This window comes from Lagopus leucura, unplaced genomic scaffold, assembly GCF_019238085.1.
Source record: "Lagopus leucura isolate 7727_CA_CO unplaced genomic scaffold, USGS_WTPT01 Super-Scaffold_100159, whole genome shotgun sequence".
NCBI lineage: Eukaryota > Metazoa > Chordata > Aves > Galliformes > Phasianidae > Lagopus > Lagopus leucura.
This window is the reverse complement of record NW_024962335.1, coordinates 9,165,581-9,190,941: the sequence shown is the minus strand read 5'-3', so window position 1 is coordinate 9,190,941 and position 25,361 is coordinate 9,165,581. Positions and strand designations below refer to the sequence as shown.

At 37.7% G+C, this 25,361-nt stretch overlaps 1 protein-coding gene across 1 annotated transcript in view; it reads left to right on the top strand.

Moving 5' to 3' along the window:
* The first annotated feature begins 1,262 nt into the window (after positions 1 to 1,262).
* ANKS1B (ankyrin repeat and sterile alpha motif domain containing 1B) overlaps positions 1,263 to 25,361 on the top strand; it is a 405,586-nt gene continuing 381,487 nt past the window's right edge. The window contains exon 1 of the mRNA XM_042890329.1: positions 1,263 to 1,396. Within this exon, the coding sequence (XP_042746263.1) occupies positions 1,263 to 1,396 (134 nt within the window). The remainder of the gene's footprint in view (positions 1,397 to 25,361) is intronic.

The following is a 25,361-nucleotide window of genomic DNA, read 5'->3' as shown; positions in this document are numbered from 1 at the left end:
CAGGGCAGGGTCTTATTTGCGTGCTGTACCTACTGAGCTCCCTGTATGAATTGTTATCAGGGCTGCGGGGCTGCAATAGGAGAGTACAGTATCAAATGGCACATTAAACAAGGATGTGCACACGGGCAGGCGGGCATGGAATACAGTCAGCATAGCTTATAGGGACTGTAAGCTGTAAGGATGAGTGATTCCGGTGCCGGGAAGGAATCGAACCATTCGAGGTTACACGTGTGAGCCCGTAACCTCCCCCGGAGCGCCAAAAAAAAGGGCTAAGCGGCTCTGACACCGAACGGACCGAGCTGCGCTCTTTATCCTTTGCAACGCTGACAAGCTGCGATGCTGCGGCTGGATCCGCCTTAGCGGTCCCGTCTGCCTGATTCGCCAACAGCCCCACTTTGTGCCTCGCCTCAGCAGGGCCCGGATTTTCCTTTTTGTCGACACGGCACAGCGGGCTCCTCCATGTTCCGCCCGGGGTTACATTCCCGCTCGGAAGATCTCCCAACGCACCCACACCCGCGGTGCCGCCCCGCCTCAGCCCCCCCCCTCACATCCCGCTCCCCCCCGCCCGCTCCTCTCCTCTCATCCCGCCTGCCCACCCCGTCCCTCCCTTCCCGTTCCGCAGCGCGAGGCGGCGCCACCTCCCCGCCGCTCCCCGGGGCCACCTGCGGCCGCCTGGGCCGCGGGCTCCGCACCTGGCGGGGCCGAGGGGCAGACGGACGGGCAGCTCTCTCGGCACGCGCAGCCCCGCACCGCAGTGGAACGCGCGAAGGGCGAGCGGGGCGGAGCGGGGCGGCCGAGGGCTGGGGCTGGAGGAGGGGGCACGCGGCCCGGGCAGCCACTGAGCGCGCACCGGGCGCGTCTCCCCAGCAACGGGCCCGGGGCCGCGCCGCCTCCCCCGTTCCACCCTTCACTTCCCTTCCCTTCTTTCCCGTCGCCCGCGTGAGGGTCGCCGTCCCCACGCCCCGCCCCGCCCCGCTCCGCCCAGACACGGGCGCGGGGGCCGCCCGCTGCCCTCCGCCCCGCTCTCCAGGCCGAGGCTCGGGGTGCGCGGATGGGAGCGGGGGGGAGGCTCCTGCTCGGCCTGGCTCCCCCCCTCCTTCCACTCCACACTCCACCCAGCAATGATCCAGTGAAACTAGGAGGAGGTGATTCTCCTCCTCCCTCCCGCTGCTGCTCCCGCTGCTCCGGAGGGGACTGCAGGAATCCACGCTCCGCTCCCAGGCAGCGCGGCGGGGGGAGCGGGGGCCGCGCGGTCCCCGGCCATGGGCAAGGACCAGGAGCTGCTGGAGGCCGCCCGCACGGGGAATGTGGCTCTGGTGGAGAAACTCCTGTCTGGGAGGAAAGGAGGGATCCTGGGCAGTGGATCCGGAGCTATTCCCTTGTCCAGCTTGCTGAGGTAGGGGCACCATTCCCCGCCAGGCGCTGGGGCTTTCGCTGCTCTTCCTCACCATCACCATCGCCGCTCTCATTCTCATCCCCATCCCCGTATCCCTCATAGTAAGAATAAATGGTTCACTCTAGCCAAGTACCACCGTGCTTAAAGTCACAGGCAGGCATTTTATTTACACAGCGGTACAAAATCCTCGCCTTCAATGCGTCAGTCAGGCACTTGTGCCTTCTGTTGCTCGCTGCGGTTCAGAACTTGCATTTCGATTGCCGGGCTGAAATGCACGATAATCCCCTTTTGGTATTTCATCTCCAAACGACTACTCTCAGTCACGGGTGGAAGCGTTCATTGCAGAAGCGGGGATGCGTTGCATGTGGGGAATGCTGCGTGGAACGCTGCCGCGTCGCCCCACACCCTCACCACAGTTGCTCCCTCACTTGCTGAAGAAATTAGGCATGCTATAGTAATGAGCCTACAACACAAAGAAAGGAACCTTCTCTCTGTCGAGGCAGACAGGCGTGAAACTTACGGAGCAGGTTAGGTAACAGCAGGGTTAGTTTCGAGGTACCTCGATAGAGTGGAGTGAAACTGGGTTACTGGCCGTGCTGGTGGAGGGACTTAACTTTAATCATCAGTCATGTCAAGGAGCCTATAGCACGGCTTCGGCGTGAAGTTTCATCATGCTCTTCATGAGAGCATTATCACATGCAGGCATTCATGGCACTTGTCACTATTCATGGAGAAGGTCTGCAGCCTGCAGCCGTCAGCTGGTGTTTTGTACCACGCTGGCCATAGCAGGAAGGCAAAATGAGCTGAAGCACTGTGTACCTAGAAACTTGAATGAATTGTTAATTCTTTTATTTGTGAAAGAAAGAAAAGGCCTGGAGAAATGGAAATTGCTTGCATGAAAGCATGTTTTTCCTTGTATTGTCAGTATGTCCTTGTCACTATATTTATATTGTTTAAATATTCCCTATTACAGGAAAGTTAGGTGAGCGTCCAAATTATAGTTGTGTGAATTCTATTGTAAGTCTTTGTATTTTGAAAATGGTTTTGGAGCTGTAAACAGCATCAGGGTAGTCATAGCTTACCAAAGTTCAGTGTTGCCCCAGTCCAACCACTCATTGAGCTGTTGTTTAATTACTCACCTGCTGACCACAATCAAAGCACGCCATGCAATTGTTTCTTGTGCTGTGCCTGAATGTGCAGTTTAGCAGGCGATATATCAGGTAATTGGTGGAATTTAAAATATAAGGCTTTGTGAAATGTGATGGCCATTTTTGGCAACAGCAGAAGGAAGTTCACTTCAGTACAATGATTAGCCATTTATCATCCAGTTCTACTGCACGATTTGTGTAGTGGCTTTCTTCAGGGCTAGCACCTGTGCTGTGTTCTTACACTGTTACTTTCATGTTGTAGATCCAAAGTTCTGTATAACCAGAGGGAATGCATTTGCTTGCGTTTTTATCTTTTTATTAAACAAGTGTTTCACTTTGTGTATACAGAACCCATTAGCCATGTGTTTTGTATATACAAATGGGTTGTGGCAATTGTAGTTTGCCATTCAGAATGCAAGTTTTTCACATTGTAAACTCAATTGTATTCTGTTTCTGGAAGAGCACTTCATTCTACTTATTTTTAAGCTAAAACATGTATTGTTTTATTTATGCTGTTTCTTACTAGTTGTGTAAGGGATATTTATGGCTTTTGTAAGCATAAAATATGTAGAGTAAGTATTTAGCATTCGGCTGCTAAAATATTTCTGATTTTGAAGAAGTTATTTCAATACATTTAAGAAGAAGTCGATAATAGTTTGATGCATAAACATTTCACAATATAACACGCTATTGAACATAAAGCTTTTTAGAGGGAATGTTAATAATTGCATTAATTTATTAATTTCACCAGGAATGCTCAAAGTAGCTACTGAGTAGCTATAGAACATATTTTCAAGCAAAAATGAAATGTGATAGGTATTTTAACATATCCTTTTTTTTTTTTTTTTTTCCTTTTTGGAGATGTTATATGATCTAGTTCATGCCAGTAATTATGGATTAGGTCCAGAATAACATGCAATGTTAAGACAAAAATGTAGGATTGTATCTTGGTAGAGAACTCCTGGAAACAATAGAAGATACAGAAAGGGAGTCATACTAACTTTCTGGTCTGATTTAGGAGAACAACACTTAACTGAAAATTGTAAAGTTTTGAGGAGCTGTATATAAAATTTTGAACTTGAGGGTAGGGGGATCTGAAGATTCTTAATGGAAAACAACTTGCAGTAGTTTTATTAGTAACCATGCTACTGTTTTTCCATTTTGTTAGACTGAAAAGTGCTTATGCAGAAGTGCTTTTGAAATGTATCAGATAAAGTGATAGAAAAAAAATATAGGGACATACTTTTCTTCTTTTTATAGGCTCCTTAGGAGTTATTGTGTTTGACAGAGTCTTCCAGTGTTTCATTGACCGTAATTGTTCCTTTCCTACAATGGTGCCCCTGAAAGGCCCGTGTTGCTGTTTCTCCTTTTGGCAGTGCTGTTTCTAGCACTGGACTGGGAGTGTTCAAGTCCTTCAGCCTCCATGTGGACCAATACTGTCCTACTGTGGGACTTCCCTTCAACTTTCTTCTAAGGATAAAACTCAGTTTATGTGGCTGAACCTTCCATGGCATGGTGCCTTTGTGGAAATTTGCTTTGCATTAATTATGTACCTTATGAATGAAATCTAATATTTATGAATCAACAAATGCGGATTGATTGTTATCTGAACTGAGGAAGAAGCTATCCAAATTGTCATCTTCTATTTACATTTTTATAACTTTTTTTTTCCTCTTTTCCTGACTCTTAGCAAATTTTATGGCACTTGGGGGAAAAATAGGGCAAGCCTTTTAATGGTTGTTTTATGGCTGAATATATTCATTGATGTTAACTGCGTAGTAAATTATCTTACTTTTAAAGGGCTGACTTCTAACTTAAAAGTCATCATACTGAATTATGGCAATAGTTCAGGAAAACAACACTGTCCAGCAAGGCTATTTAAGCACACACAAGTAAATGAATGAATTCCTGTGTGGACTTGAGCGCATGTTTAAAACAGAGTACTTGCAAAATGCGTAAGAATAGTATATGCTTAATTAAGAGGTCATACGCACCCAGATACCTATAATGGATAGTATGTAGGACTTAGTGCCTTAATTAATTTGTCTGGAGGAATGACAACAAATCAGTGATGTTTGACTGTGCGGACCATGTAACTGCCTTCAGTTCAGGAGATGTGCTGGAAGGCCCCTTACCTTAACACAGAATCATGGAATCGCAGGAGTTGGAAGGGACCTCAAGAGATCGTTGAGTCCAACCCCTGCTAAAGCAGGTGCCCTACAATGGTTTGCACAGGCAGGCATCCAGGCATGTGTTGCAAATCTCTACAGAAGACTCCTCCACCACATCTCTGGGCAACCTGTGCCAGTGCTTCCTCACCCTTATAAAAAAGTTCTTCCACATGTAAGTGAGGAACTTCCTGTGTTCAAGTTTTAGGCCATTGCTCGTTATCCTGCTGCTACACTCCACTGAAAAGAGCCTGGCCACATCCATTTGCCTTTCACCACCCTGTAGATATGTATAACTTTCATACTTTCTGGAATGCAAAGATTGTATAGCGAGGGTGAATTGTTCATATGCAGAAGTTGACAAAAAGCACTGCAGTATATTGGAGCGAGTAAAATTTTCAGGAAACACTTCTCATAGAGTAACTTAATTGCTTAATCCATAGCTGATTAGTTGATAAAGCCTAGGTATTTAGTTGCATTTTACGTAGTTTCTGTATCATCTGTGTGAACTGAGAGACTTGACAAAGATCCAGATCCTCTGGAGATCCAGCTGGATTCCAAATGGGATAGACGAGGACACCTAAAGTGTGTTACACACGAATGTGTAGGCTGCAGTTGGCAACCCAGCTCAGTAGTTCAGGCCTGGGATTTGTTCTTTAACTACGAAAAAATGATATTTTGAGACACCTCAGAACCCATTCCGAGTTAGGAGGCCAAAGTGCAAGGGAATTTTCTGTTTCTTCTGAGATTCTTCTTCCTGGGAATGTCATGCATTAGTGTATTAACTATGTTTCACGTTCTTTTTTTCAGAATAGAAGAGCTTTTAGGGCTGTAACAGAGGAGAATTTTCACTAATTTTTAAATTATTTCACTGTTTTTTATATCACTATCACAGTATGAACCTGAAAACTTGAGAGTGAAATCCCACAGTCCTTCTAACTGAATATCTCACTCAGTTCCTGTATCCCAAGCCCTTAAATGCACAGTAAATTACCTACCACACGAAATAAAACGTGTAAAGCGTTTCTAATAAAACCAGCATTTTTTTCTGTATATTAGTTTGATTATCTGCATACACATAACAGTTGTATTGACCAACCTATTTTTCATTATTGGGTAGAGATAGGCTTAATTTCCTTCAAAGTGTTTTGGTAAAAATAACTTTATAGGTTTTCATAAATCTCTAAGCCCTTGTGTCATTTTGCAGCATGCAGTCACATACAACCTTTTCTGCCTTACTGGTACGTTATAGCCTAAAGAAAAAAATGGGTAGTTCTTGATTAAATGCTAATCTTTAGCATTTTTAAACTCACTATTGTAAAGAAACATTGGATTTTTAGCAAGACTGAGGCATAGAGTATGAATTACTATGTGAACTGGCACAGAGTTGTTGGGAAGGGTGAGTTGGCCCCTTTTTGCTCTTTGTTGGCTCTTGCCATTACACAGCATGGGTGGGTGGAGCAGCCTGCATGGAGCTGTTTTTTCCCCTTCTCCACTTGGCAAGCTGTGGCAGGGAATGGCTCCCTTCTTTGCTTGTCCTTAGTGCAGCTACGCCATGTATATGCCTGGCCCAGGATATTTCTTCTCTCAAGTATAAGAAACCCAGCAAGCAGATTGTCAGTCTGCAAGCCGCAATCTGTTTCCTCATCTGTTTCTCCGAGCAGTGTCTTGCTCGCAGCAAAGCCATAGTTTAGCCTGATGGCCTTGGCGCATGTTGAGAATGCGTGGATCAACTTCTATCCTTATGCAGAGCCCTGTGATTTGTTCAAGCTCCTGTGACAAATCAGATCACACTTAAAAACTGCTTGTAGAGCAGAAAGTGTTTAAAAAATAAAATATTTGACAAAGCTTTGGTTAAAATATTAACAAAGATGGTTCCCCTCCCCCTCCCACACACATTTTAAGTTATGTAAATGGATCATCTTATCAACAAAAATGAAGGCACTATTCTGTTCTTCTTTACAAATATCACTGTCTGAAGGAAGAGAAAAAAAAGCTTTGGTTTATGAAGGAATTATATTACATAGAGATTTCAGTAGCAGGTTTCTAAGCTTACATAGTTCAGTTTTAGTCTCACTTCTGTGTTAGAAGATATTTAATCCAGATAATCAGTGCTGACAACAAACTGGTAAGCATTTGTTACCTGTATGTCAATGGGGCATTCATTTGTTCTATGTTTATGTCTAATTTTAGTTACACTTCTTTTAATTAATATCTAGAGGTGTGTTTGTACCAGTGTTCCAAGCGGAGACCAACATGTCCAGATTTCCATATTACCTTTTCTATCCTGAGTAGGATATTAAGTCTTTTTGGAACATATTTCATTTTTCTTCCTTTTGGCGTTCAGTATGAAATATGAATTAATGACCACTGCAATGCTTAGGATATGGTGCTTAGTATTATGAGAGCGATTGCTGCGTTGATTCTGCATGTTTGTCAAATGTATGGGCTTCTGATAAACCTTCATTTTGTTATTTTCCACCTTTTTTAGATTTATTTTTATTCTTATTTCTGATAAAAATGCTTTCAATCAGAATTTAGACTAACTTATATATACAAGGTTCCTTTAATTTTCTTCACAAGTTTGAAATGTTCACCATATGTAAGGTAGCAATATGGACAGTTTTTAGGACATCTGGTAGAAATCTCATTGTTAAGACAAAGCAATTCATGGTTTCTGTAATTAATCTTCCCTAGGAACTCAACATGACCCTGGATTCACAGCTCTGCAGTTAGTGTCTGTTCATAAACTCCTCACTTCTTAATCCACATTTTATTTCCTGAGTATTGTTCAAGTTTCCATTCCACTAACATTCTGAAGTCTGTTAGACCAAATATCAAAAATGAACAGCAACAACTGCAGAGCTAATATGAAATCTACCGTGGTCATATTACATGCCAATGGAGAGAATCGGGGTATGGGATGTGGTAGTGCTAGGAAAACTGCTGGAGTTGCTGATGGAATTGGGGAGTACTAATAAGAGAACTTTCACAAGCAGTTTCAGGAGAAGTTAAGGAAGAAAATAATAAAGGAAAGCCGAAGCATCTGTAAATTGAAAGAACTCTTTAGAAAATGGTTAATTTCTAATTCTGTAGTAGACCATAAAAATGCATTTTGACCTCCATCTTGTTTTTCCTCTCAGTTGTTTGGTAGTTCAATAGATTTAATGCTGCATTATACATTTTTGAAGCTGATATGGCATTGCTGGTTTTAAGAGTTAGTGTGTTAGAACTAAGAGGGAAAATAAAATAGAACAATGAAGAATGATGTATTCTGAAAGGTCTTCTATCTTATGAGTTGTCAGTGTTGGAAATGTGATGATGAGCAAAATACAGATGCTTTCAAGACAAGCATTTTCACAGTAAGTGCACCAGTGAGCAAGAACATATCAGCGTTTTTTAAATTCTGCAGGTAGATCCTGTTCTTTGTCTCAGTTTCAGTTCATATGGGTATTCATAGGTGAGCTATCAAGAAAATGCTTGTAGCTCTAGGCCATTTTTTATTGCCCTGACATGGACACTAGTTGAAGCAGCTAGTTGAAGCAGCCTATAAATTTACTTTAATTCATAGTACCAGTATATAATCCCTAAGAGACCATACCTTTCAGAGTGCAATTACACTCCCTTTCCTCCAGCAAGTTAAGTTTGCTGTCCTGGGGAATTGGTGTATACAGGAGTTCCACAGGTGGAGAATTCCATTCTGCCACGGGAGTTTTCTGCTGGCTACTTCTAATCAGACTACACATCCTAAACATTTTTATTATTTCAAGATAAAATATTTTTATGTTACATACATAAGACATAATTAGTGATATTAATTCCTGCCTATCGATATGATGTTTTCATGTATGTAGATCCTTTGGGGAAGCAGGGAATACATTTTGTTTGAACTTAATAGCCTTTCTATGAAGATTTTTATTACTTTTTAATTACTTTTTTTCCTGATTATAGTATTTTCAGTATGATCATTTTGCATTTTAAAAGTGATATAACTACTCTTCGTACCGAAATTAATGTCTGTAATTTTTAATAACGTATATCTATCTATCATAATGAAGGTTCTGAGATCTTTGTGTTGTGCTTCTATTAGAATTATTTTACAGTTTTCCATCTAAGGTACATATATTTTCTAAAGAAAGAAGAAATGCTAAAAATGACATTTTGAGTGCATTTTGGTTCTGATTTAAAATGTCTAGTGGTAGCTTTGTTTCTGTAGGTATTGATGTCTGCACTAAGTTCCTGTTAAAGCCGATGTAAATCTGGTTAATACAGTTATGGAGTATACAGAGTAATTCAGCTCACTCCAAATTTTATATAGAATGATTTTGTTTCCAGCAAGACCACATCCCTAATTTTAGTATAATAATAGGTAAAATATTTCAGCGAAGAACAGAAAAAGAACAATTTTAATAGAAGGTATACATAGAATGTATATGTAGGTGACTACTTTAATAGCTAAGTTAAACCAAAAATATTGGGTAGAATTTCTTTATTTTATAGTTGCTTTAGATTAATTCTGAAATAGTAGGCATTAACTACCCTGTAGATGATCACCTGACCCGAAGGCAAAATCAAGTGCTGGACGGTTCAAGTTGGATATAAATAAGAAAAAAAACAACATAAAGTGTGTGTCCACTGTGAAGATGATAAAGCTAATGGGTGATCCTAGCGCTTCCTTCACCTGCGAGGTTGAAGGGTGTAAAAAAAGTTGGGCTGAGTTCTTGGGGGTGTGTACTGACAGGACAGGAAGCATCAGACAGCAGCTGCCACATAGAAAGTTCTATGCGGATAGTAGGAAAAGCTGGATTGGTGTGAGGATGGTCCAACCTGGGAAAAGCTGTTTGATGAGTTTTGTGGTATCGCTGTCCTTGGAAATATCCAGGCTCCTGGGCAATGGTATTTGGTTGGCCTTGCTGATAGAGAGGGGGTGGTCCTTGTGAGGCTTAATTTTTCTGTGATGTCATATTACAGCCATATACAGTGTAATACACCACATACCAGGTCTAAAGTGTTACGGTTTGTTGACCTTAAATTACCCTTGCACACTGTTAATACAAACCCTTTCCTTTACTTTTGGAATCTGAATTCTTGATGACAGTAAACCTGACAATGTTATTCCACTGTGTCAGCACCTTTAATTCTTTTAAGAATAGAAAACAGAATTTTCTCCTTGTGCTGTTGAGAGGAGGGAACCTGAACTTGGAAAGTGGACTATTGGGAAGAATGAATGACCTCATTGGCTGCATTCATTGATGTGGTGGAAGAGTTTTGAGTCAATTATGTGTTCATTTACTATCTCTTCTGTAGTCTGGGACCTATTTTACTCTGCCTAAGCTTTTTGTGTTCAGCTTACTGTTTTATGCTTCAGCTGGACAATGTTTTTATGAATTTTTCCCCTCTGTCCCATTAGCCATTACAAAAGGTATTATTATTGTATTTAGCCTTTGAATTTACACACGAATAACTTTTTTTCTCCTGTAGGTGATGGATGTGTGTTTTTTTTATTTTCCTAACCCTCAGATGACTACTGAAATAAGTCTTAAGTTGAACATTGTGTGTAGTGTTACCAAATGAGAAGAGTCCAGTAAAGAGATGTCTTTTAGAGAAGGTAAAATAATTGGGAACTGCTGGAATAGCTGTTTTCCATCTGCAAATTGCCTGAATTTCAGATCTTTGAAATAACTTTCTGGTCAGTTTGTTACTGGTAGTTCTAAGAGTTTAAGATCTTCCATACTTACTTGTTGACTTGTCTGGGTCATTGTTTACTATTTGTAGTTTTCACTAGGTAAGAGTAGTGAATCTGTGTAAATAGATTATTTTTGCAGATTAAAACCCCAACATATTAGTACTTGCAGTTTGACCCCAGAATCTCCAGTAAGTCATTGATAAGGTTTCCTAAAAAACATAATTTACTCTTATTTTTAGTTATCAGTTTTCTCAAGTAATTATTTATCTACTTCCATATCCTCCTTGTCATCTGTGTAGCTAATTTCTCAGATTATGTTCATAAGTAATTTGCAATCACTCTGCTTCCTATTTTGCGCACATTTATTGCAAAGCAGTGTCTTGCATAACCAAGTGGTCTATGATTTGTCAGGGAACTTCTCACATAATGTGCTCAAGTAAATATTCACAGAACCAAATATATATACCAAATATATACCAAATGCAGAAATAAAACCTATGGTTTGTAGTATGTTAGAAATCTGCTGTATATACCTTCAGTCATTCTGTTACTTTTAAGTGAAAGAGGTTGGATGAGGTTGTTGCGAATAGAGGTCTGTTAAGTTTTGCCAAGATGACACCACGTGGTGGCATTTCATGAGTTTTAGGCTGCTTCTTTAGAAAATTTGACATACCTGAAAGTATGTAGCAAATCAATCATTCTGAAGTTGCTAATGGTAAAAATAAGGTTGCCTGTGCAGTTTATATTTAACCCTCTGAATAATAATATTATGTATTTTTAATGACACAGTCACATATTCTTATTCCACAAGGACCATGCATGCCTTAGTTGCAGCCAAGGACAGACAGTGCTCAGTGAATCAGTAATTATTTGATATTTTTTATCCTTGCTATTCAGTGTTTACCCCCAAGCCGTATGTACTGCACACTATTCAAGCTCTTCTGTAGAAAAACAATTATTAATTTTTCTCCTTGGTTTTCCAGTGTTGTCACTCTACTATTTGACTGCTTCACAACGTTAATGCATTGTTTCCACAGTATTTCTGAAACTGACATGTATATAGATGTTTAAATATTTATTAAATGTCTTGTCCCTGTATTTAATAGCTATAGCGGCTTTTTCTTCTGTGCATTTGTTCAGTTGGTCTGTGAAAAAAACGCGAATTTCTTGAATTCATAGTATCCCCCAGCAAGGGTTTCACATCTTAATGATTATGTGAAGAATGTTCCCTATAAGTTATGTGGCATTTCATTTATTGGAAAGGTATAAAGACAGATTCACATATTCAGTGGTTTGTTTTTGGAGCACAGACATGGATAGATTCCGTTTCTGTGCAGTGTTAAACTGCTGTTCATGTTCTTTGCTATTTAATTCCAGTACGCCTTTTAGTATCTTTGATTTACAAAAAGAAAACAGTTCTTATCAGTCTGTTACAGAGCCTCCAATCATCCCAAGACCAGCATTCTTTACACAAAGAAAAACAGTATGGAATAATGACATTTTAAAAGCATGACTCTATACACATGCATAAACGAGGTGAATTAACACCAGCACTTTCATCCTTGCCTTTACTACCTCAATAATTTTTAATACATATTGCTGGCTAATATATTTATCTATTGACTATAGGTTTAGACTATCTTTGTGGTGATCAACAGAAAGTATTGGATTTGAAGATTTCTCTATTGACTTATAAATATTACAACTCCTGATATATATTCCATATGTTTATGAAGAATTATGAGAGATCCAGGACCCTGAAGAATATTTCTTTTCATTTTGGCATATCTAAAAATGCACATTTGAAAGATTCCTGCTATATTGCCTGAAACAAGAAAGGTGAATTTAAGAAAATCAATCTTTTAATTGTTGAAAGGAATTTGTGAAGATGGAAGTGAAATAGCTGTGTATAGGATAGAACTGGTTCTGTTTTGTGAGGGAAACTTATTGAAGAGACAACAAAGTCATTCACCAGTGAGGTGGGAGGTGTATTATTTCCTTGCTTAACACCAGCTGATCTTAATTAATAAATTACTTTTGGAATATCAGCTTTACAGTAGATAAAGTCCATCCTGGTTACTGGTACTTAGCATGTTGGTAAGAAAGAGTATTTAGATCCAGGTGCTGATTTTGAAGAAAATCCGGGAGAAACAATGAGATACTCATTGCGATACCATTATTTGACCTCTTCTAAATCCCAAAAAGCTGGTTATGGGGAGCAGGTGGAGATTTGGACATCACTCGGGTATAAGGGTGGTCTAATGAGATGGAGAGATGGGGTCATGAACAGTGTATAGGGACCCTCACAGGCTAAGATTAGCTTTTTTTCCAGTCATTATGTTTTAGATCACGTATGCCTATTTAATTAAAAAACAAACAAAAAAAACAAACTTGTAGAAAGGCAAATTTAACTTGAAGAGTTGCAAGTGTATACTAAAAGGACGATCACTTTAATGCCTTCTTCACCTCAAGATTTAAAGTGGCGAGTGTTCAGTAGGCTTAAAGTCCCAGATGTTTAGCCAAGTGATCATTATGTATATATTTTACACCTGCTTTTACATTTAATAAGCCATGGCTTAATGAAGTGCCCCTAAAGAATATTAGTTTATTTTGGGATATTTTCTTCTCCTCTCCAAGAGAGCCGAGTGCCAAAATCTTCACATGAGATGGAAATGCGTTGCAGTTGGTTTAATGATACTGCAGTCTTTTGTTCTTTAAATTATATTTTATTTTTTAAAGATACTAATACTGCTAAAATGGGAGCAGTCAGCTCAAGAAGGCCATTTAACTTTGCTCGTACTATAATTTTACCTTTCATTTAAATTAAAAAAATGTATCCTGCTGAAGCGACTAGTTAATTTGAGATTTCAAATTATTAATATATGGACAGTATAATTTATGCTGACATTTTAAAGCATGGAAAAGCATTTTCATATTTTTATAGATATTTCTTGTTACATCTAATGTAGTGTAAGATAATAGTTTAAAATAATTAAATTTTTGCTGAAGGATCTGGGAATCTGTATAAGTAAAGGGCTGTCAGCAAAGAACAAACAACTCCACCCCCATTTACTCCCTCCCCCCCAGAAATACTCCAGAATACTTCTAATTCATTAATTTATAGGGGAAAATTGAAACATTTTCTATTCCTATATTTTTCCTTATTGAATGTGTCTCATACATACAGAAGAAGAATCTTTGGCTTGTATTACTCACTTACTCATAGGGGATCACTGACTTCTGAAGTTAGTGATTAGAAATGATTTTCCCTTGGCTGTGGGGATTTTCTTTGTTTGTTTGGGGTTTTTCTTAAATATTGTTTCTCACACAGTATTAGTTATTCCTCTTAAATCGGAACAAAATTGAGCCAGTTTTAAGATGTGGTCTGACTATAATGGCAATAACTGGTAGTCAGGGTGTTGATGAAGATTGACTAGTATTTGTTTTTAGTTTGTAAAACAAACCTGGAGTTGACTGTAGTTACACAATCTTGTCACTCCTCTGATTAAACCTGAGGTGTATGAGAACTCAGAAACTTAGTAGCAGTGACAACAAAATATCCTTGGTACAGGAATTATGTTCTCCAAAATTATTTAAGAGTACAGATGAGAATGTCAGAAAAACAGTAGCAGCAACAAAAATCTTGTGATGCAAATGCATAACTGCTTTTGCTTTTTTATTTTTTATTTTTTTAATTTTTTTTAGTCACCAGATGAACCATTCCAATATTTGCTTCTCATTTTCTTGCTTTAAAGCTCTACAGGCTGTAACAGTGTACAGACTCAGGAAATAAGTTTTGAGAAAAGCAAGTGAGGTTGCTAAGAAATGTTTGCTAAATAGCCAAGAAAGCATTCTCTCTGTGAGGCTACCTGCCTTAGCCATTAACCTCCAGGGAATAAATCAGCTAACTACCATAAATGACAAACAGTTGTTTTTCCTTCTTTCAGTAACAAAGTACTGTGTTCATTGTTGTTGTTTTTTTTTTCCTGATTTCTTCCTTCCCCAATATTTGCCTCTCTTTCCTTTATCTTATTGTGATAACCAGCTCAGGAAAAAAAAAAAAAAAGAAAAAGTGGAACAATTTAGAAGGTGAAAGTGAAGGATCCTGCAGTTCCCATCAAGGCCAGGGTGCCCAATATGAAAAGGAGTTAAGCTAACGCTTTGAGAGATTGGAGAAGACACTGAAATTGACAAAAGCATGGAAAAAGAACAGAATTCATTGGGAAGGCTGAAAGAACTGATGGTGCTTGGCAAAAGTGAGAAGATTTTGAAGATAGGATTGAGGCAGGGCAAAATCACTTGCTGGAGTGAGACATAGAGATCCACCTTCAGTACTTCCTGAAAGACTGATGAACACTATGAAGTGGCAAGTAAATGTAGTTATAATGACAAGAAAAGACAGAAGTGATTGGATATTGTGGGGTTTTTGCCCAACAGACTTGTAGCTTGCACAAATGAATCTGCCAGGCTACTTGGAAAAGTGCCAAAGCCAAAACCACCATCTCTGAAAGAAGGCAGCGGGAAGGAGCTGAGTTCCTTTGTGGCGTTTCTGTTTAAATGTGTTCTTGTGTAAAAAACAAAAAATGTAAAACTCAAGGGAGCCAGACAGCAGGCCTCAGGATTACTCTTTAAAGGATGGAGCCAGAATGTCTAGACCTCTTTGGAAGGAAGTATAATGCTTCAGAGCTGATCTTCAATTCATAGTAGCTCAGTTTTCAGATCTCCTTTGAAAATATGGCTTTCTGAAATGCCACAAGATGTCACCATTTCTGGATGAGTTTCTAATAAACTCTAAAGAGGAATTAAGAACAAATATTCCAGGAGGTCATCTCATGGTGCATGTCTTTCTCCGCGTTTCACTTGACCTGTGAGATGCTGTGGCTTTTCAGTAGTACCAGCAACCACCATGCAACATGCATCATTACAGTCTCCTGGGATTCTTAAAGAAGTCCAGAACACAACTGAGATTCCTGGACTGGCAAAAAAAAAACCAAATGGTTAAACTGGGAATTCATTGCATTCCTGAAAAGGATCTTCGTTTATATTTAGGTCTTTGGACAGAAAGCAATCTGTGTATCATATTCATTCCAGAGAACCAGCTAATTGCAATATCACACTTGTCAAGAATCAGAGGAGGCTCCTCCTTTAGAATACAGCAGATGCTACTTTCCAAAGCAGCTGGATTGACACTCACATAGGGAGTTGTCAAGAACCATTTAAACAGTGCAGATTTATTGGGCAGCAAAGGGGCTGTCCTGTCCCTGGTAGCATTGTTCAGTGCATTTTTCTACTCAAACACAGTTTTAGTCACATACCCTAACATTCAGATCATTACAGACAGATGTGCTATAGTTTTGATGATAGATCTCTTTCCTTCTGCAACTCTCTTAGGGTCCATTCTTGTGTACTTAAACAATAACATGAATGATAAAAATATTTGTTTTTCATTTCAAGTTGGTATTTAAAACTTTCATGGTGAATTTATGAAGAATTAGTTTCTTTCTGAAGTGTTTTCAATCTAGTTTTGGTATGCATCCTGCGAAGAGTTTTTAGCTAGACATGCAAATGCTGAAAAAAACTGTGAACAGATGCACTGAACTAAGATTAGTGATTTGAATTGTGCCTTGAGAATTGTCAAAAAAGGAAAAATGACCTGACTTTAACTTCTTGTCTGAAATACAAACTCTCTTTTAACTTGGTATTGTGCTACTGTGCTGAAGTTAGCCATGTTTAATAGAATATCTGGTTGTTTTTTTCCTGACCATATTGATTGCTTGGTGTTTGAATAGTTTATTTTTGGACAGTAAGTGTATGCTCTGAATAGCAGTGATTATGCCCAAAGGTAAGTTTTCAGTGCATCTCTTAAAACTGATTCTTAGCTTATACTGTTGTGTATCTTTAGCGTAACAGCTCATTGCTTGCACACCTAAGCATTATAGTTCACATTTCAGTCATATTTAATTTTTATTTTCTGATGCATTTTTCTTTTTTTTTTTTTTTTTTTTTTTTTTGACGTCTGTTTCACGGTAATATTTTACTTATTTGTTTCTGGCCAACACTCTTAATCCAGCTTCCCTTTAAACTAATAGTTTGTTTCAACAGCAATGTATTCAGTAACTAGATGCTGAATGTATTAATAATACTGTGTAACTGGGTATTACTGCTTCCATTTGTGCTAAATATTGCACAGATCAAATTATGGTAGCGCATTGGTTGTTAATTTTTTTTTCATTTGAAACACTATCAGGTTGCATTTATGTGTTTCACTGTTAATCAATACTGAGCTAGCCTATCAGTTTCTCAGTTAAGAAAGGATTTTCCACTACATCTTAAATATCTTCTGTAAATTGTTTACCTTTCTCACTTTATCATCACTTCTCTGTTTAGGGATGCTACTTAAATGCTACTGAGACAGGGTTTGGTATTCCCATCCTGCAGAAAATAATTCAAGCAGGAACAATCATAGTGAAGAATGATTAATTTGAGCGTTGTCTTGCCTATAGGAGAAATCTTTTCAAATCTGGAGAGGAGTGCAGCCACAGTTATGTAGCTGTGTGTCCATTTTGTGAATTTTTACTTCAGTGAAAAGAGCAAGTTCTTTTCCTTGCTGGCATTCATTCTTCAAATGATACAATGATGTTGAAGCTGTCCTTACCGCTCACCCACAACTTGTTTCAAGAAAGTAGAAATGCCTCTTTATATGTCGTTGGGCTTGCATGAATGTATGACATAGCTATGAAGAGCAGCTAAGCCTACTGGAACAGGTACTACAATTAAATAGGGATTTTTAAATTTATTTTTTATTTTTTGTTAGTAGGCCAGTTTTATTGGAGAATTACCATTTTTCCCCCACTGATCTGCACATGCTTTTATGATATTTATACTGATATCAATTTCTCCACAAAGAGAAGAGAGAATCCAGAACAGTAGTGGACACTCAAGTTCAAGTCTCTTATTTATTACTATTCCAAGATAGCTAACCACTGATTTACCCTGTCCACTCTTTTTCTCTGGTCCAAGGTCTATGTATAATTACATAAATATATTCAAAAAGTTTCAGAAATACTTAATGCATGTAAGATTTTTGTTTTTATTGTCAAGACACTTGCTTGGAAAACAGGACTCAGATGAAAGATAGCTTGAATGCTCCTATCATAATCCATCAGTCTTAAGTTTTACATTCTGTTATTTCTTTTTCAAAGAAGTAGAAACACCCCTGCCTCATTCCCCCAAAAAACACCAAAAGAAAATCAAAACAAAACCACACCAAAGCAAAAAACAGCAAACAAGAAGAAAAAAGTCCCAAAATTTCAGAATGAATCTTAGTTTTACTTTCACATAAAACAGTGAAATTATCAAAAACTCAAAAAAGGCAAGTGAAACACCTTATAGGATAGAGAAAGGCAATATGTTGAAAACTGTTAGCACTGTTTGAAATGGACTTACAGTTTTCTTTTTCTGGGGCATGGACTTCAAAGAAATACAGAATGAACTTCTCTAAGTATTGGGACTTTATAGACTTAATAAGAACTTCACAGTTACACCCCTGTCAATCTTAGATTTGGTTTGTTTAAACACCAAACAAAATGTAAACTGTCTCTTTCAGATAGATATTGTAAGTCCATGGTAAAGTTCCCTATTTGTGTAATAACTCATCATTTGATGTAATTCCTATTCATATATATGGCTTCTCACTAAACTTATTTTTGGGGAAAAATATTTACTAAATAAATAATCATAGAAATATGATTTACAGCAGATAGGCCTTTCAAGTACCTGTCATTTTCATTCTCTGTCTTACTCTGTCCCTATCCTTTACCCCAGGTGTGTTTCTCCATTCATCTCTCTTTTCATCCATACATACATTTGAGACCCCACCCAAGTCTCTAACTCTTCCTCTCTCCCCCTGTCCCTCCATTAATGTCTCTCTGCCTGCCTGGTTTCCTCTCTTCACTGGTTTGAATCATAAAGAGAATCACCTGAAACAAAATAATACAAGAGAACAAATGAGGAAGCATTGTTTGTTGAGCTGGAAATAATTTGATGGAAGAATGTAGTGAGAAGGAGTAGAGATATGAAAAGAGAAATTAATGTCTTAGAAAACAGACTGGTATTCCTCTTGAGGATGAGCCAATGACAAGTATGATCTAAATAGGCCAAAGTCATCCATAATCCCATCTAACATTGAAAAGAAAGAGAGTGAAGTAGAGGAAAAGGCATGTTTTATTTGGAGTATGGAAATATGCTTGTGATTTATTTTCTTTTCTAAACAGGGGTGACTGAGAAATAGCAAATATCCTAAAGAGTTTTTGGAATATTTGACTAATTAAGTTCATGAGGGAATAAAAACCTATGAAGTAATATCTGATAGGAACGTGAAGTACCTCAAACATTTAAGAAAAGGGCTTAAGATCAGAATGTCTGATATATTTTCAGAGATAATATAGATGACAAGTATAAGTGATAAGAAACAAATTGTGACTAGGGATTACTGACAGTAAAGAGAAAACAAGCTTTGGATTCACAAGCATTTGATTGACTCAAGTGATATTACTGGATTGTGTTGGATGGGTATCACATGATCAGAAATGGCTTTTTTTAATGTACTGTAAACAAAAGAACACTCAAGTACTTCAGATTTACAATAGAGCTGCTTTGGAATAAGCATGAAGAATAAGACTATTTAAAGTACGAATTTTTTTTAGAAGAGCAGGAAGAGTGGGGAAAAAACAGCGTCTGAGTGATTTAGCAGCTTATAACAAACATGGTGGAATTCTGTTAAACAGAAGTATGTGTAAGTATATTCTATTTAGAAGAGAAAGGAAGATAAGATAGAGAAGGGCACATCTTTCCGCTCCGTTTGTAAATTGTCTTGACAAAGAGATAATTCATGTTGGGGGCAAAAGAGCTGGTTTGTAAGGAAAAAGATAATCTGCACGTATTTCTGCATCCCATATCCTAAGCTTATCTGTTTTAGAAAATTTAGACATGGAACCATAGAAGGTGAGATAACACATTTAATGCCTCTTAGAGCCAGAAGCACCGGGAAGCGTGGTGAATTAACACTCACCCATTTTATCTGTGGATGAGTTACCTGTTGGCAATGTCAGCAACCACCGCCAGCTAATAATCTGCATTTAGATCCCTATGGACAAAAGACAGCCTAAATCTTAGCACAAGCTTGGGTCTAACAGAGCTCATCAACTCAGATTCAATGTCGTGAAAATGCAGCTAGAGTTCTTCCAGACCTTATCAGGCTTTGGAAGGTGGTTTGCTGAGGAGTAGAGATTGATCCAAACTACCTTTATGAAGACAGGTTCTATGTCTCTGTACTCACGGCTGTTTGCAGACAGTGTGCCCATGGACTATGGCACATGGACTGTATGTTGACTGTATGTTGCACATACCACTGGTGTTGGATGTTGTCACATGGTATCTTCAGATAAAAAGTTCTCCATTTTCAGAGCATAAGATGGATGGTGTTCACTTAGTAAGATGCTATTTAGTATTTAATTTCCTCATTGTTTTTGTGGGCCTATATCTTTAGTGCATATTATGCAGATGTTTCTGTAAAGAGATTTATTTTCCTCACATGCTTCTCAGTAGAGTTTTGCAAACATTCTGCATTTATTTTCAAAACAACCTCGTTTGATGACAGGGTATTATTACTCTGCTTTACAAACGGGAATGTGTAGCCCTGAGACATTAAGTTCTGCATTACCTGGTAATTTTGGATATGTAATTTGGAACACCTAAAACATTATTTCTGATTTTGCAGAGTATTTGTTGATGCATACCATTTAAAAGTGCAGAGCACAATTTCCTCTGACTGCCAGCGCAGTTGTAAATGGTTGATGCTTTTACAGTGAAAAATTCAAGGTACGAAGTTGGGCACCCTGAAAGTCACATGCTTAACAATCATTTTTGTTAAGTTAGATTTAAGAGATTTTCCTGCTGTTTGCAGTCCTCTAGATCATTCAGAATATACTTCCCTTTCTGTTTGACTTGATATTCAACATGTTCTGTTACTACACTGTCATGACCTACCTTCAAAGCAGGTGCATAAACGGGCTGAAGCAGGTTTACTGAGGGAAGTAAAAATAGCATGCAATTAATAGATCATAGGATCAAAGATAATGCATTCATAAACATGAGCTGAATTAGTATTGTAAAGTTGTATTTGTGCTCTTAACTTTCCAGTGTGTAAGTTATGTATGAAGATTTTTGTGAAATAAAGGAGTTATTTGTTGTGATTTAACCTGGTAGGCAGCTAAATACCATGAGCCATTCGCTCACTTTTGCTCTCCCAGATGGGTTGAAAGATGGAATTGGAAATGAAGAAGAGCTTGTGGGTTGAGATAGAAACTTACTACTAAGACAGAAGAGGAAAATGGAAACAAAAATGCAATGTATATATTTATATATTTATACATTTATACATTTATACATGTATATATTTATATATTTTTATCCACAGTGCAATTATTTACTACCTGCCAGTCAACACCCAGCTGACAACTCAAGGCTTCACTATCACTGACTAATTCCCAGCAGCCTCGGAGCAGTGGCTGCCCCCTGGTCAACACACTATAGCTTTATGTCTTTCTCCTGCCCCATGCCATCATGGCAGATGCTCTACCCTGCCAAGAGGCTCAGCCCAGCCCCAGGTGTGCTCCTGTCACTCAGCAACAACCAGAACATCAGATTGCTATTAATGCTGTTGTGGCTGAAAACAGGACAATTCCATAACCAAGTAGTACAGAAGTAATTTGAGAAATTCTAAAATAATACTATTGAGTTCTCAGAAGATCATACATAAAAGCACATGAAAACTTGTGTGTTAAAACCCTGCTATTTTAAGAAAAAGAAATTTACAAAATGATATTCAGTTCCATGAGACTTGCAAAGAAGAGTTTGGAGCAGCAAGAAAAAAATTAAGCTTGTGATTTTCATGGCTAACACAACTAGGAAGATGCCATGAAATGTGTTGAAAGAGTAGGAAAGGGAAGGAACGCACACATACCAAGTGCAGTCCTACTCTGTGTGTGAGAGAGAGAGAGACAGAGAGAGAGATAAGAAAATACATATATCAAATGAAAGATCAAATATTTCAGTAGCTGAAGTTAATTTTATTGGTTTGACTAGTTATTTTGGAAAAGGAATGGGAGAAGACTTCCATGACGTTAAGCACTATTTTTCTAGAATCCACCTTATAAGCATGCTACAGGTACTTTTTATTACAATATTGCTACTGTACAGGTAACGTGTTCCAAGTGGAGAATTAATTTCAATACATTGTACTTTCAGTTCATAATTTAGAAATATCTTGACTGAGAAAGATACTTTCTCAAAGTATTTGACTGATATCTAAGGAAGGAAGACCATGTAAAATTTATTTGAGAAATTATACAAATTGTAGAATAATGCTTTGGCACTTTTTTGTTGTATTGTCTGGGTGTTTTATTTTATAAGATTATTATTAGCATGAAGATCTACTTCACACTTGGGACTTGTTAATGAAAGTTACGAAGAACTGAAATCATCCCACAATATGGTTAATGGCTTTTGAAAAGAAAATAATAGGATGCTAAGGATTGTTTTCCATAAATTTAATATCACATTTTACCACAGTTCACTCTGAATGAGAAAAAAATAATAAATTATCTAGAACCTGGACAGAAAGCGTTGCTGATTCAGAAGCCATGATTTGTGAAAAGTTCTGTTCCATTTAAAATAGAATTATAAAACTGGATAGTGAAGAGAGTACAGAATATATTTTTTATTTTAAATATATAATAGGACCTAGGCAAACCAAATGATACTCTGATCCTTAAAACTAATTATGAAAAAAATTACATTATCATGAATTTGTATGATTTAGTGGATTACAGTTTTACTTGATAACCACCTATAAAAATGGAGATAAAATATAATGAAAAATTAAAAATAATGTAAAATAAAAAAAAGTCTTTAGTGCTTAGTAACTTGAGGGTTTCTATAATAGTAAAACAGAGAGGAAGGTGCATTTAAATGTGGCTTACACCGAAGCTAACCTCAAGGAAGTCTGGTATGAAAGCTGAGATGTTCTTCCAACATGTTTGTTTGCTTTGTTCAGAATCTTGAAATGAGTTGCCACCTGGGGACATGCCAAAGTGTTTCTGCTCAATGTATTCAAATATATTCATTAACCAAAGTTAAATTTATCACTTTACATATGTTCAAAGACTTGAAAAGACTACAAAATGCCATATAGGATTGAATCATACTATAACAAAATCTTGATATTCTACAAGAATGGGTTGATATCAATAAAATACTTCATTAATAATATTTATAAGCATAGAAATAAAACTATGATGACAGAATGGAGAGTTCCTGTCAGCTGTAGTCTGTCTACTTTAAGTCTTACATATGTTTATCACATCCCTTGTACCTGTTTTCTTCTTCTTTGATGTCTTTAATGAAAATGGCGTCACTTATAGTCGGTGCCTGAGAAACATTCTGGTGCCTGTGTTGTCTTCTGTTGAATCACCAGGGGAATTAATATCTAGCAGCACCTGCAGGTAGCTGGGGCAAAATCAGTTATTTAGCTATGAAGCTGAAACTTTGTCTATGTGTAAATACCAAGATTCATTTTTGTTGTCTCAAATAATGAACATTTTGGACTCAAATTGTACACGAAGGGTGGCATGTTAGCACCAGTAGTTAGTTGATCTTTTCAGTAATTTCTTAAATAATTTGAAGGTGCAGTAGATCTTCAGATCGCTGACGATTTTCACATAACTGCTGATATAATTTGTGCCACCTTCACGTGATAAACTGATATGTTCCTTCTACAGATTGACCATTTTATTTTCAGAAACTGTATCAAACGTATTTTAGTCTGACACTGTTACTGTATACAAACCTGGAATGTTTACTGATAACTGAAACTTGACATCTAGGTGCCCATATTTTGAAGCAGATTTGTATTGTTTTTGCAGGTTCTGTGACAGCATTACTCTCTGTCCTTCCACACTTAAGATATGATTTGCACGGAATTTAAAAAAAAAAACACACAACATTTTCAGCTAGAGATGTATGAGGCTGAAAATACTGTGAACCTCAAGAGATATAAGTTACACTTTTAGTAGCTGACCAAGGCTGGTGAAGCAAACATGCTTTTAAACACATCTTCAGATAGTCGTACTGACCTTCAGACAAGAGGACTGTATATAAACAGTTGGAATAGGCCCATCATTTGAATTTTATTACATTACTCCTTTTCAGATATATTCGATCATTTCCTATGAAGGTATTTTGAAATATACAGTGAAGTGCATTGCTGAAAACTCGTGGAAAACCTAACAAACAGTGAATTAGAAATGGAAAGAAGTAATGTCAGTGAGACATTATACAGGTGACTAAGTTAATCAAACTTTTAAAGGGTTAATTTAAATTGATCTAACCTTATGCAACTCCCAGAGTCTTCCATATGCATTGCTTGCTTTCTAAAGTGATTTTGTGATAGTTATGGTCATAATAAAACAAAACTCTCATTCTTTGTCAAGCTTAAGATTGAAAAAAATTCAGAATATAATTTAAAATTATCACTAATATTTATAAAAAGATCAACTATTCTTATGTTTTGGTTTGGTGTGAGTCTTAGTAAGTTTTGAGGAGTTCCTATAGGGATAATTAATTTTAATGCTGATTTTCTAGTTTGTTATTAATACAGTATCATGCTGAGTCTTATTTTCAAGTTATCCTCTGTTTATCTCGATCTTCTGCTATTAAAGCATGCTTTTATTTCAGAATTTTCAATTGAACTTCAATCTTAGTCAGTCTTGAAGAGTATCCATTAATTTGAGCATAAAATTAAAAATATATTTGTTGACTGTCAGTGGCAGAATTCAAGATAAACTAAGAAATTAAGAATTTAATTAAATCTCAACAAATTTCAGATTTCCAAAGGGATCTGAATTCACAGGCTTCAATATAAGCACAAGTGTCTGGAAAATGGAAACTTCTGTAAAAAATGATTTATCAAGGGAAGAAATATAGCGGGAAGAATGAAGAAAAGATAGAAAGAAAACAAATATAACTGAGTATTTTTCTAAAATCTGAAGATGCTTTTCAGGAAACAGGCTGAGAGTAAAAGCAAAAAAGTGTGCGGTTATTGAGGGAGAATATGTGAGTGAATGTGTATTGCTAAGTGGGTATTTTTCTTGGCCGTGGTTTACCCCATCTTTGGCAAATCATTTTAATTTAGAAAGAAAACATTTTCCCTAGGCTACTAAATTTAGAACAAAACTGTATGGGCAGCTGGCTTCAGGCTAATTGGTAAATTTGAACTCTGACAGACCAGGTTGACAGCAGTGAAAATATCTGTTGCTTTAACCCTTTAATCACAAAGTCTTTGTCCTTAGAATTCTAAGTCAGTGCAGCTCTCATACGTCTCCCCAGCTTTCTCTCATATGCTATCACAGCACAGACTTATTCTTCTCTTAATCTTCTTTCCTGCTGAGAGATGCCTACTGCTTCACTAATTGGTCCTGAAAGGAATCTGCACAAAGTTCACCACCAGTCACTTTTTTCTACTCATTTGGTAAGCAGACTCCTTAATGCTGAAATATTCTGGATTGTATTCTTTTCCTTTCTGAGATGACTCTGAGTAACGTACATCCTTTTGTATTTCCTGCAAGTGGGACCAGTAGTAATGGAACCTGGGATTAGTTGTTACTGCGTCTTCAGTGATCATAGGGAGTGTAGGACAGTACTTATTTTATCCTTCCTGATATGTAGTTATCCACCACTCTTAAATTCAATAAATGAGTTATTCATGAAAGTATTGTGTGTTTCAGGAATAGCTTCTGACAGCTACTGACAGCAAAATGGAGTTGTTCTAATTTTGCTTTGGTGTGAATCCTTAAAAAAAAACCCAGACCCACCACTTCCTGGTTTCAAATGACTAGGTCTATTTA